At 51.3% G+C, this 12,953-nt stretch overlaps 1 protein-coding gene across 1 annotated transcript in view; it reads left to right on the top strand.

The window, feature by feature from the left end:
• LOC132836851 (zinc finger MIZ domain-containing protein 1-like) overlaps positions 1–12,953 on the top strand; it is a 91,578-nt gene that overhangs the window by 63,547 nt on the left and 15,078 nt on the right. Inside the window, exons 14-16 of the mRNA XM_060856387.1 lie at positions 295–363; positions 2,244–2,494; positions 9,002–9,153. Of these exons, the coding sequence (XP_060712370.1) occupies positions 295–363; positions 2,244–2,494; positions 9,002–9,153 (472 nt within the window). The remainder of the gene's footprint in view (positions 1–294; positions 364–2,243; positions 2,495–9,001; positions 9,154–12,953) is intronic.

Below are 12,953 nucleotides of genomic sequence, written 5' to 3'. Positions count from 1 at the left end.
CTCGCGGTCAGACATCTGAACGGCCCTCTCAATTTTCTGACCGACTGTTTTGGATCTGTGTAGCCTTGCCTTTGTTATTCCTCTTTCCGTTCTCTGGCCCCGCTTTGAATTTGCCCGGGTGACACGTGCCAAGAATAAACCGGGACACATCAGGTTTGAAAAACGTGCTGAGAGTTTGAGAAAAAACTAAAATCAATGCCGTGTCAATTTGGGGTTTGTAATTTTGCGGCGTGCGTGTGTGTTTTTCTTAATTCCTGTCGGCTTCCAGTAACTTCCCTGTCCACCTTTTAACAGTAAGACGGCGTTGCTGGAAGGCTTGGAGATCGACCAGTACATGTGGGGAATCTTAGTGGCCATTCAGAAGTAAGTTGCGTTTTGAGCTGCTCTCGCTCGCCTGGCCCTGACGTCTGAGCCCCAGACGGGAAACGCCGTGGTCTTTTCGCGATGGGGGGGAGAGGCGGGGGGGTACACCAGGAGTGTCAGCCCTCTGCGGAACAGCGTCGCTGTCTCAGACCCAGTCTCCACGCTGGCAGACGGCCGGAGATAACGTGAAGCCCCGAAGCACCCGCTCCCCCATTTCCCCTCTCCACCTTACTGCAAGGTGACCATAAGGTAGAGGGGCAGAATTAGGCCATTCAGCCCCATTCGGTCATGGCTGATATGTTGCGGAACCCCTTCTCTGCCTGCTCCCCTTGAACCCCTTACCAAACCAAGGACCCAGCACACCTCTGTCTTCAATGCGCTCAGTGACCTGACCTCCACAGCTCTCTGCGGCAATGGGACCCACAGATTTCCCCAGCCTCCGGCTGAAGAAATTCCCTCCCCCCTCTCAGTTCGGAAGGGTCATCCCTTCGCTCTGAGGCTGTGCCCTCGGGTCCTCCTCTCTCCTTCTCCCGGAAGCATCTTCCCCCATGTCCACGCTCTCCAGGCCTCTTGTGAGGCTCAGTCGGACTCCCCCCCCAACCCCACCCACCTCCTTCATCCTTCTCAACCCCATCGAGTGTAGGCCCGTAATCCTGACCCGCTCCTCATACTTCCATCCCCGGGATCATCCTTGCAAACTTCCCCTGGATCCCCTCCTAGGCCCGCGCATCCTTCCTACAGATACGGGGCCCGGAGCCCCCTCACGATATTCCAGAATGCTTGGCCGTGGGCTTCCTAAGGCCGCAGGAGGCAGGAGGAGACATGGAGCCGTGCCTCGGTTTGGGACAGGCCGTTGTTTCCCGTCGCCTCCCAGCGAGAGACGCTTGAGGGGGAGGGGGGGGGGGCGTGGGTGTCGTCTGAGGAAGTGTCAAGCGAAATCGAGTGTGGCCTGAGGATGGGGTTCTGGGAAAAATTTTGCAAAAACTGCGGCCCCTCCCCTCAATCAGCCAACCTCCCCAAATCGAGAAATATCCCACACCGGGTGACGTTAGCCTGCGGTGAGGCGCTTGTTATTTATGTGTCGTGGGCTGTTGTGGTGGGTGGTATTACGCTCGGTTCCACCACACTGGAACAGCTCCTGATGAATGTAAAGGACCCCATAGCAACAGAATGACCATTATATACAAAATACAAGGACTGCGCCAAACATTACATCAGAGAGAGACGGGCAGGAAACTAGCCACCAGAGTGCCAACTAAACACCAGAAGACGTGACCAGCTATCACACAGACTAAAGAGTTTGACTGGAATAACACATCCATCCTGGGACAGGCACGCACGGGAATTCCCAGAGGCCAGGCATTTCTGTCAACAAACCGAATCGATCTGGACCCCATTTTACCCCACCTCTCGGAACCAGAACCGAGCGCGATATCACCCACCGCGACAGGCCAAGTGAGACATCACACCAGCGCTTCACCTGAGGCTCACTGACGATGTTACTGAGCACGGTGTCGGCAAACTTCCGACCCTGAGCGACAAATCCTCTCCGAAGTCGCGAGAGATTTGCGCCGACACGGACGCCACTTTAGAATCACGGTTCAAAAGGGCGAGGGGGTGTTGAAAAAAAAAAGCGCAGGGGGCTTTGGGATGAAGGAATTGGGGAGCAGGGAGCAGACCCCTCTGCGCCTGTTCCTGCTGTCCCAGCAGCCTCCTTGACAACACTCAGCGCCTGACGGTCACTCTGCGGCAGAGAACGCCGCTTTCCTGTGACGGGTGGTCAGCTTGTGACTGAAAGGACAGGGTCAGTGCATTGACAAGCTGCGTCACGCCCGTGCCTCTGTCTGCTCTCTTCCTCCCCCCCCTCCCGACTCCCACAGCACCGAGTTCGAAGAGGTGACCATCGACCCGACGTGCAGTTGGAGGCCGGTGCCCGTGACGCCAGAGCTGCACGTCAAGGATGACCCCGACGTGCCTGCAGCCAAGCGCGGCAAGACCATGAGCCCCGGCCAGACGATCATGCCCAACGTCTTGGAGATGATTGCATCCCTGGGACCAGGGGGCTCCCCGTACCCATCGCTGACACTGCCACCAGGGGGCATCGTCAACCACGCTGACCACCCTCATCAGAGTAAGTACGCCGACATGGCGGTGGCTGTGTTAGCATTAACCCGGGGGAATGGCTTGGGGAGATCCGGGTTCTAATCCCGCTGTCGCGGAAGGTGGAATTTGACCTCGGTAAAAACCTGGAGTGCCGAATCGAACGACGGCCATCGCTGATTCTCAGGGTAAACCCACCCGGTTCACAAACGTCCCTTCGGGAAGAAACTCCTGGCCTGGTCTGGGCCTACACATGACTCTGAGACACTATGGCAATATGGGTGACAAGCTCCAGGCCAATGATGGGCGGGCATTGAATGTTGTGGCTCGTCAGTGATGTCCCCATCCTGCGAATGTACAATTTAAAACAAAACGGTGCGCACACAGGCAAACCTTGCATTTCTATAGCGCCCCCAGTGACCGCAAGCCATCGCAGAGCTCCCGCAGCGTGATTGTCCTTCTGTGAGACGGGCAGTCGAGGGATACAATTCGTCCCCCGATGACGGGCCTCAAGCAGCCCACTCGTCCTCCGATGGGAATGGTGCTGTGTTCTTCCAGCCTTCGACCTGAAATGTTTGCGACGTCTCAGAGAGAGGGAAGGGTCGCTTCCGACCCAGACTTCCTTCAGTGTCAGTCCCACATCCCACGCCTGTCCTCTCTCGTTGCATCCAACATGACGTTTGATTCCACCTTCTGCGCCACCCTCTTGTCTCTCCTCTTCAAAGTAAAAGCATGTTTCTGTCCAGGGCTGAGTACATACTAAATAAATCTGCCTGAGTGCTGTGTAAAACGTCATTTCTTCAAAACGTTTGCTCCTGCTCAGCTCTGGTCCCAGAGTGAAGGCCTCAAATCCACCAGGTAAGTGTTTCTAACCTCTTACCCTCCCAGAATGCTCTCTGTTTGCTTCCATTCGCCACCACTCATCTCCAGTCCCAGAGTGAAGGCCTCAAATCCACCAGGTAAGTATTTAATAATCACTTACCTTCCCACAGTGGTCTCCACTCACTCCCACTCAATTCCAGTCCCAGAGTGAAGGCCTCAAATCCACCAGGTAAGTTTTTACAACCTCTTACCTTCCCAGAATGCTCTCCACTCGCTCCTGCTCAGCTCGGGTCCTGATGTGAAGGCCTCAAATCCACCAGGCAAGTTTTTATCATCTCTTACCTTCCCAGAATGCTCTCTGTTTGCTTCCATTCGCCACCACTCATCTCCAGTCCCAGAGTGAAGGCCTCAAATCCACCAGGTAAGTTTTTAATAATCACTTACCTTCCCACAGTGGTCTCCACTCACTCCCACTCAATTCCAGTCCCAGAGTGAAGGCCTCAAATCCACCAGGTAAGTTTTTACAACCTCTTACCTTCCCAGAATGCTCTCCACTCGCTCCTGCTCAGCTCAGGTCCTGATGTGAAGGCCTCAAATCCACCAGGCAAGTTTTTATCATCTCTTACCTTCCCAGAATGCTCTCTGTTTGCTTCCATTCGCCACCACTCATCTCCAGTCCCAGAGTGAAGGCCTCAAATCCACCAGGTAAGTTTTTAATAATCACTTACCTTCCCACAGTGGTCTCCACTCACTCCCACTCAATTCCAGTCCCAGAGTGAAGGCCTCAAATCCACCAGGTAAGTTTTTATAATCTCTTACCTTCCCAGAATGCTCTCCACTCGCTCCTGCTCAACTCGGGTCCTGAAGTGAAGGCCTCAAATCCACCAGGTAAGTTTTTCTAACCTCGCAGAGTGCTGTCCACTCCTCTCCTGAAGTGCAGAATGATGGGAATTGGGCAGTGGGCAGGCGGAAGAGATAAGTGTAACTTGGCATCATGTTCAGCACAATACTGTGGGCCAAAGGGTCCTGTGCTGTGCTGTTCCATGTTCTATCACCACACCCAGTCTTTAAATTCGAAAGAATAAAGGCTAATGGTTCTTGATTAATCGTGAAACAACCCCTTCATCCCAGGAATCAGCTGAAGGGATTCCTTTCAAACCTCCTTCGATGCCAGTACATCCTTTCTTAAATACAGGGAATGGAACTCTACACAGTACTCCAGTTGTGTCTCACCAACACTCTGTACTGATGTAACGAGGCTTCCCTGTTTATAAACTCCAACTCTTGGCAGTAAAGTCAAAATACTTGCGACATTTATAAGCTAATGTTCTGTGTTTCATGCACTAGATCACCCAGAATCCTCTGCACTGTTTTGGAGACTACATTTTGTGAACTGGGTATCCAGGCAGAGGAAATCCCTCTGTTTACAATACACATTTGCTGACCTCAATAGGCGTTAGCACCAGATTGACAGAAAATAAGATTTATAGCTACTTTTGGCAGCTTGCTTTATTATTCATAGAGATCATAGGATCCTTACAGAGTGGAAACAGGCCCATTGGCACAATGAGTCACAATTAGGGTGGATTGGCCGTGCTAAATTACCCATAGTGCTCAGGGATGTGCAGGTTAGGGTGGATTAGCCATGCTAAATTACCCATAGTGCTCAGGGATGTGCAGGTTAGGGTGGATTGGCTGTGCTAAATTACCCATAGTGCTCAGGGATGTGCAGGTTAGGGTGGATTGGCCGTGCTAAATTACCCATAGTGCTCAGGGATATGCAGGTTAGGGTGGATTGGCCATGCTAAATTATCCATAGTGCTCAGGGATGTGCAGGTTAGGGTGGATTGGCCACGCTAAATTACCCATAGTGCTCAGGGATGTGCAGGTTGGGGTGGATTGGCCATGCTAAATTACCCATAGTGCTCAGGGATGTGCAGGTTAGGGTGGATTGGCCACGCTAAATTACCCATAGTGCTCAGGGATGTGCAGGTTAGGGTGAATTGGCCATGCTAAATTACCCATAGTGCTCAGGGATGTGCAGGTTGGGGTGGACTGGCCGTGCTAAATTACCCGTAGTGTTAGGTGAAGGGGCAAATGTAAGGGAATGGGTCTGGGTGGGTTGCTGTTTGGAGGGTCAGTGTGGACTTGTTGGGCCGAAGGACCTGTTTCCACACTGTAGGGATTCTAACCTAATCTAATCACAATGCTCCTTCAGTTCGCTGTGAAAGGACACACGCTCTCAGGAGCTTGGAAAGACAACAACTCAGGTTCACAGCTCCTTGGATGCTGCCTGACCTGCTGCGCTTTTCCAGCAACACATTTTCAGCTCTGATCTCCAGCATCTGCAGACCTCACAGTTAAGCCAAGGCTGTGCACATTGCAATCAAGGACTGATGGTCACTTATTAGACTGGTACGATCGAACACAAAAGGGTGAGAGACATTGGCCTTGTTAGCTTGGGACTATGGGTAGCACTCGATATCGTGTTGACGGGCCACAGCAGCGCCACCAAGGGGGCTCGTGTCAAATCAGCAGCTGATCTTCCACTGACGTTCACTTGAACACTAGCTCACGTTCTCGGGTGGTCACTCACGCCTCATCACTCCGTCGCTTTGGCTCAGTCGGACCTTCCAACTCTTGGCACTGTGTCGCAGTTTAACAGGAAATACAAAAGAGGTGGTGGGGTGGAAAATCGACTGGAAGGTTTGAGCTCCAGGGAGAGGCTGAACAGGCTGGGGGCAGTTTTCCCTGGAGCGTCGGAGGCTGAGGGTTGACCTTGTAGAGGTTTGTAAAATCATGAGGGGCATGGTTAGGGTAAATAGGCAAAGTCTTTTCCCCTGGGGTGGGGGGAATCCAGAAGTAGAGGGGCATAGGTTTAAGGTGAGAGGGGAAAGATATAAAAGGGACCAACTTTTTCACACAGAGGGTGGTACGTGTATGGAATGAGCTGCCAGAGGAAGTGGTGGAGGCTGGTACAATGACAACATTTAAGAGGCATCTGGGTGGATATATGAATAGGAAGCGGTTAGAGGGATATGGGGCAAATGGGATGAGTTAAGTTTGGGATAGTGATTGGGATGGACGAGTTGGACTGTTTTTATCATTCATTTGTGGGACTTGGATGTCACTGGCTGGGCCAGCCTTGATAGCCCATCCCTAGTTGCCCCTTGAGAAGGTGGGGGGGGGGTATAGTGAGCTGCCTTCTTGAATTGCTGCAGTCCACTTGCTGTGGGTTGACCCACAATGTCATTAGGGAGGGAGTCCCAGGATTTTGACCCAACGACGGTGAAGGAACGGCGATATATTTCCAAGTCAGGGGAACTTGCCAAGAGGGGGGTGGTGTTCCCATGTACCTGCTGCCCCCTTGTCCTTCCCGATGGAAGTGGCCGTGGGGTTTGGAAGGTGCTGTCTGAGGAGCCTGGGGGAGTTGCTGCAGTGCGTCTTGTAGATGGTACCCACTGCTGTTACTGAGCATCGGGGGGGGGGGGGGGGTGGAGGGAGTGGGGGTTTGTGGGTGTGGGGATGATCGAGCGGGGGCTGCTCTGTCCCTGGATGGTGTCGAGCTTCTCGAGTGTTGTTGGAGCTGCCCCCCATCCAGGGCAAGTAGGGAGTATTCCCTCACACACCCTCCTGACTTGGGCCTTGTCGATGGTGGGTCGGGAAGGGAGTTACTTGCTGCAGTATCCCTAGTTTCTGACCTGCTTTTGTAGCCATTGTGTTTATTTGGTGAGTCCAGTTCAGTTTCTGGTCAATGGTACCTCCAAGGATGTTGATATTGGGGGATTCAGTGATGGCAACACCATTGAACGTCAGGGGGGTGATAGATTCTCTCTCTCGTTTTGGAGACAGTAACCCCCAGGATGTTGATAGTGGGGGGGATTCAGTGATGGTAATGCCGTTGAATGTCAAGGGAACAATGGTTAGATTGTCTCTTATTGGCAATGGTCATAGCCAGGCACTTGTGTGCTGCAAATGTTGCTTTCCATGTGTCAGCCTAAGCCTGGATATTGCCCAGACCTTGTTGCATTCGAACACAGACTGCTTCAGTACCTGAGGAGTCGCGAATGATGCTGAACACTGTGCAATCATCGGCGAACATCCCCACGTCTGACCTTGTGACGGAGGGAAGGACATTGATGAAGCAGCTGAAGATGGTTGGGCCTGGGACACTACCCTGAGGAATTCTTGCAGAGATGTCCTAGAGATGAAATGACTGACTCTCCGCAACCACAACCACCCTCAGTGCTTCCTCCAAGTGTTGTCCAACATGGAGGGGGTACTGATTCATCAGCCGAAGGAGGACGGTATGCGATAACCAGGAAGAGGTTTCCTCGCCCATGTTTAACCTGAAGCCATGAGACTTAGAGGGCTCTGGAGTCAAGGATGCCCAGGGCAGCACCCTCCCTACTGTGTGCCGCCACCTCTGCTGGGTCTATCCTGCCGGGTGGGGCAGGACATATGGGCGGCACGGTGGTGCAGTGGTGAGCGCTGCTGCCTCAGAGCGCCAGAGACCCGGGTTCAATTCCTACCTCAGGCGACTGTCTGTGTGGAGTTTGCACATTCTCCCTGTGTCTGTGTGGGTTTCCTCCGGGTGCTCCAGTTTCTTCCTACAGTCTAAAAATGTGCAGGTTAGGGTGAATTGGCCATGCTAAATTAGGTTAGGGTGAATTGGCCATGCTAAATTACCCACAGTGCTCAGGGATGTGCAGGTTAGGGTGAATTGGCCGTGCTAAATTACCCATAGTGCTCAGGGATGTGCAGGTTAGGGTGAATTGGCCATGCTAAATTACCCATAGTGCTTAGGGATGTGCAGGTTAGGGTGAACTGGCCGTGCTAAATTACCCATAGTGCTTAGGGATGTGCAGGTTAGGGTGAACTGGCCGTGCTAAATTACCCACAGTGCTCAGGGATGTGCAGGTTAGGGTGAACTGGCCGTGCTAAATTTGCCCATAGCGTTAGGTGCAGGGGTAAATGTAGGGGAATGGGTCTGGGTGGGTGCGCTTCGGCGGGTAGGTGTGGACTTGTTGGGCCGAAGGGCCTGTTTCCACACTGTAAGTAATCTAATCTAATCCAGGGATGGTAATGGTAGTGCCTGGCCTGTTACCTGTAAGCTCTGATTCCGTAAGACTGACTAGACTGTGAGACAGCTCTGCCCATGTCGGCACTAGTTTCCCCCCCTCCAGACGTTGGCAAGGAAGCGTTTGCGTGCTCCACGGGGCTGTCTGTGTTTTTGCCGTCGTCTTTTCTGGTCCCAAGGTCAATGCCGGGTGGTCCGCCCGGTTTCATTTCTTTGTTGTGACGTTCTAGTGATTGCTCCATGGCCATTTCAGAGGACAGGCGAGAGTCAACCACATAGCTGTGGCTCTGGAGTCACGTGTAGGCCGCACCAGGTAAGGACGGCAAATTTCCTTCCCTCAGTGGCATGAGTGAACGGGATGGGTTTCTGTGCTGTCTGACTCTACGATCTGCTCAAGAGCCCATTTCCCCCAGCCCCGCTGTTTCACCCCCTCACCTCACCCCCACCCCACCCCAGGATTTTGTTTGCTGTCTCCAAATTGACTGGTGTTAAATAATTCACAATCCCCAGTCCCAAGCCCGGTTTGAAAAGTTTTAAAGAGGAATAACACGTATTTGGTGACGTGTGTGTTTGCTCTACGGTGCCTCCAAATGATGCCCTCAGTAAGGTGACACTACCGCGCTCTATGTTCAACAGATGCTGTCTATGCAAGCCAGGGAAGCTTGGCAGATTTTCCCCACGCCAACATGGCCGTGAATGAGTTTACGCACGGACCACCCATGCCGTACCTGGCTGACGTCTCAAATATGGCTCCTGAGAAGCCCCTCGCCCACTCTGTGCTGGAGCAGGTAAGGCTTTGTAGTTTGCAATGCGTCTTCCATCAGTGGCTCTGTAGGTGTGGCTAGCCTCACTGGCGACAGAAACAAAGTCGAGTACGTAGAACTTGGAACATGATGTTACGACAGTTCGGTGAACCCTCCTGTTCAATTAAACCATACACCCAAAAACGCTCACCTCGTCTCATAAAACTGTTAAAATATGAGTGAGCAAGAACTCCCAAATTCCACTTTTTAAAGAAAATATATCAAATTATTTTTTCAACTCTGAAAGTGAACATTAAACAACTACTATTCACAACTCTAAACCCCCCTTTCTCTAAACTGCTTATTATCTGCCTCTAACTCTATAACAATATGCTGTTCCAATAAAACACTTATTAAAATTACATCAACTTAATGTCAAAACCACACAGCCGCTGTCATCTCCGGTGTCTGTCTTCCTTCAGCTGAAGATCTCCCTGGGTCGTCATCTTTCCTTTTACCGCATATACGTTTCACATGAAAAGGTACCTTTGAGAGAGAATGTTTCCTTAATTTCTTGGATCTGTGTTGATGGCAACTGCTCTGGCTCCAATTTTCAAAATGCCTGCATTTTTATATCCCAGCATCAGATGGTCTCATTGGTACGATGTTGGCAAAACAATAAATTCAAACTTGGTTGGGTTTTAGTATCCTGGGGTATAATTTAAACTGAGTGGTTTAATTTGAATTGCTGTCTAAAGTATCCATTTCATAGCCAAATGTTACATTTTTTTCAATTTTCCAGTCTACTCAGAGACTGCTAGCTAGTCATATATACAGGTGCTTGTAAGCTCTCAGTTCAGAACAGCATTCACTCTCTCTGAAAGGTACAGCACATGTCTTCAACTTCATAACAATGAATAGGAATGGTTTGGAGAGATATGTGCCAGAGGCAGGGATAGTTAAGTTTGGGATTGTGTTTGGCATGGACTGGTTGTACCCAAGGATCTGTTACTATCAACATTCTGGGGGTTACCATCTACAACAATACAGAATCTAACCGTCACCCTCTTCACAGTCAAGAATTATATTGACTGAATCCCCCCCCACCACAATCAATGGGGGTTACCATTGACCAGAAACTGAACTGGACTAGCCCCACATAAAACACAGTGGCTACAAGAGGAGGTAGCTCACCTCCTGACCCCCTCACCAAATCCTTTCCCCAACATCTATAAGGCCCAAGTCAGGAGGGTGTGTGAGGGAATACTCCCCACTTGCCCTGGATGGGAGGGCAGCTCTAACAACACTTGAGAAGCTCGACACCATCCAGGGACAGAGCAGCCCCCGCTCGATTGGCACTGCATCCACATACCCCCCACTCCCTCCACCCCCCGATGCTCAGGAGCACCAGTGGGTACCATCTACCACTGTAGCAACTTCCCAGATTTCCTGCAAAAGTACCTTCCAAATCCCACGGCCACTTCCATCTAGAAGGACAAGGGGCAGCAGATACATGGGAATACCACCCCCCCTACAAGTTCCCCTCCGAGCCCCTCACCGTCCTGACTTGGAAATATATCGGCCGTTCCTTCAGTGTTGCTGGGTCAGAATCCCGGGACTCTGTTCCCGAGCAGCGCGGTGTGGGGGTCCCTACACCACACGGACTGCAGCGGTTCAAGATGGCGGCTCAAGGCCTACATTTCCAGGTCAACAAATCCTGGCCCAGCCAGTGATACCTCCCAATCTGTGAATTTTTTTTTCTTAACATTTCCAAAGAATCCTAAACCTGCAACATTTGCCTCAGCTTTCCACTTCGTCTGCTGCAGCTGCATTTGACACGTCCGCTTTCTGGAGAATCTGCTCTTGGCACTTGGACAGGAGGTCAACGAGCGAGAACAGTCGCCAGTCTTTTTCACTTCGATACAGTGTAGATCGACATTGGAGCTTGATGAGAGTCTCTGTTAGTTTGCACATACTGGGCCGGGGCTGAATCCCACAGATCCTGGCGGGTACAGCTGGGAGGATTGTCCACGCACACAGGTATCTTAACCAGGTCTACTGTTTATCCCCTCCCTCCCACCTCCAATCTGTGGGTCACTCAAGCCATTTCACAGGCAGTGTGTGTGTGTGTGTGTGTGTGTGGAGACCCACTCTCTTTCCAGTACGGAGCCATAGAGCACGGAAATAGACCTTTCAGTCCACACAGACTACAATCCCAAACTAAGCTGTGCGGCACGGTTAGCACTGCTGCCTCACAGTGCCAGAGACCCGGGTTCAGTTCCCACCTCAGGCGACTGACTGTGTGGAGTTTGCTCATTCTCCCCGTGTCTGCGTGGGTTTCCTCCGGGTGCTCCGGTTTCCTCCCACAGTCCAAAGATGTGCAGGTTAGGGTGAATTGGCCATGCTAAATTACCCATAGCGTTAGGTAAAAGGTGTGCTTCGGCGGGTCAGTGTGGACTTGTTGAGCCGAAGGGCCTGTTTCCACACTGTAAGTAATCTAATCTAGTCCCACCTGCCCATATCCCTCCGAACCTCTCCTCCCGATGTACTTATCTGAATGCTTTTTAACCATACCTCCATTCACCACCTCTTCTGGATGTTCAATCCAGACACTAACCACTCTTTGGGTAAAAAAATATATCCCTCATGTCTTTTTAAAATCTTTCTCCTCTCGCCTGAACAAATGGCTCCTGGGCTTGAAATCACCCCCGCCTCAAGACGCATTGTCAAGACTACGATGAATAAACGAGGGTGTTTGGTGGTGGGAGTAAACAGACATATAAGATGTAGGAGATGTCTGCCATTCACCTTATCCATGCCCCTCGTGATTTTATGAACCTCTACAAGGTCATCTCTCAACCTCCTACCTTCAAGCGATGGAAGTCCCGGTAACTCAAACCCTCCACACCAGGCCACATCCTGGTAAATCTTTTCCGAACCCTCTCCAGCTTAATAATATTCTTCCTGTAACAGGGAGGGCAGAACTGGACACAGGACTCCCAGAAGAGTATTCCTGTACAACCACATGCTGTGCTGAATGCCTCCTTAACCCACCCTGCCTTGATATGACGCAAACTTCAAAGAATGTAGTTGTCCAATTTCCAAGTCTCTTCTCACCCATTCGTCCACCTCGCCCCCCCCCCCCCTCCCCCCAGCAGCTTCACCCTGACGAGATTCCTATTGTTCCAGACTCCTGGAGACTCCCAGCAACAACAATCCCCCTGGACCAGAGAGCTGCCGGTCATTTGAATAACCTGCAGCTCTTGGAGACAAGTGTCCCTCTCAGATGGTAGCAGACATCTGTCATGGACCAGGCTGGACCGCCCTCAAAATATGTTAAGAAGGCAGCCCAGACCCTTGCTTTTTCCTCACTCAAAAGGTAGATGTGAAGTGGATGTTCCAGGTGCGATGCAGCTGGTCAAACCCACTCGGCTTTAAGCAAAGCAGAATTTATTTACATTCTACGGGTTCAGACGCGAACAAAAGAAAACAGGATTGGGAATAACAACTATTTGGAAACCCAACTAACTCGGTCAAGCAGCTGTTCCAATTCCTGTCACATCCCATCATCACACCTCTTGGCAGAAGGTAAATTCAAAGGTACCCAGGAGAGATTTCAGAGAGAAAGCCAGTCAGGAAGCATCTGCTGAAGCATGGAACCTTTATGCACTGCAGCAGCTTCTCACTGCCACAACGATAAGAAACGAGAAAACACTGGAACCGGGAGAACTAGCCACTCCTTTGGCATTGTTAGAGTACACTTTTCTGCCCCTCTGCCTTTACAACCTCTCTTGAAAAAGACAATAACCTTTTTGAAGTGACAGCATCATCACCCTCTAAAAAAA

This window comes from Hemiscyllium ocellatum, chromosome 48 (genome assembly GCF_020745735.1).
Source record: "Hemiscyllium ocellatum isolate sHemOce1 chromosome 48, sHemOce1.pat.X.cur, whole genome shotgun sequence".
Lineage (NCBI taxonomy): Eukaryota > Metazoa > Chordata > Chondrichthyes > Orectolobiformes > Hemiscylliidae > Hemiscyllium > Hemiscyllium ocellatum.
Note: the sequence above shows the minus strand (reverse complement) of the source record. Positions and strands in the feature narration are given on the sequence as shown.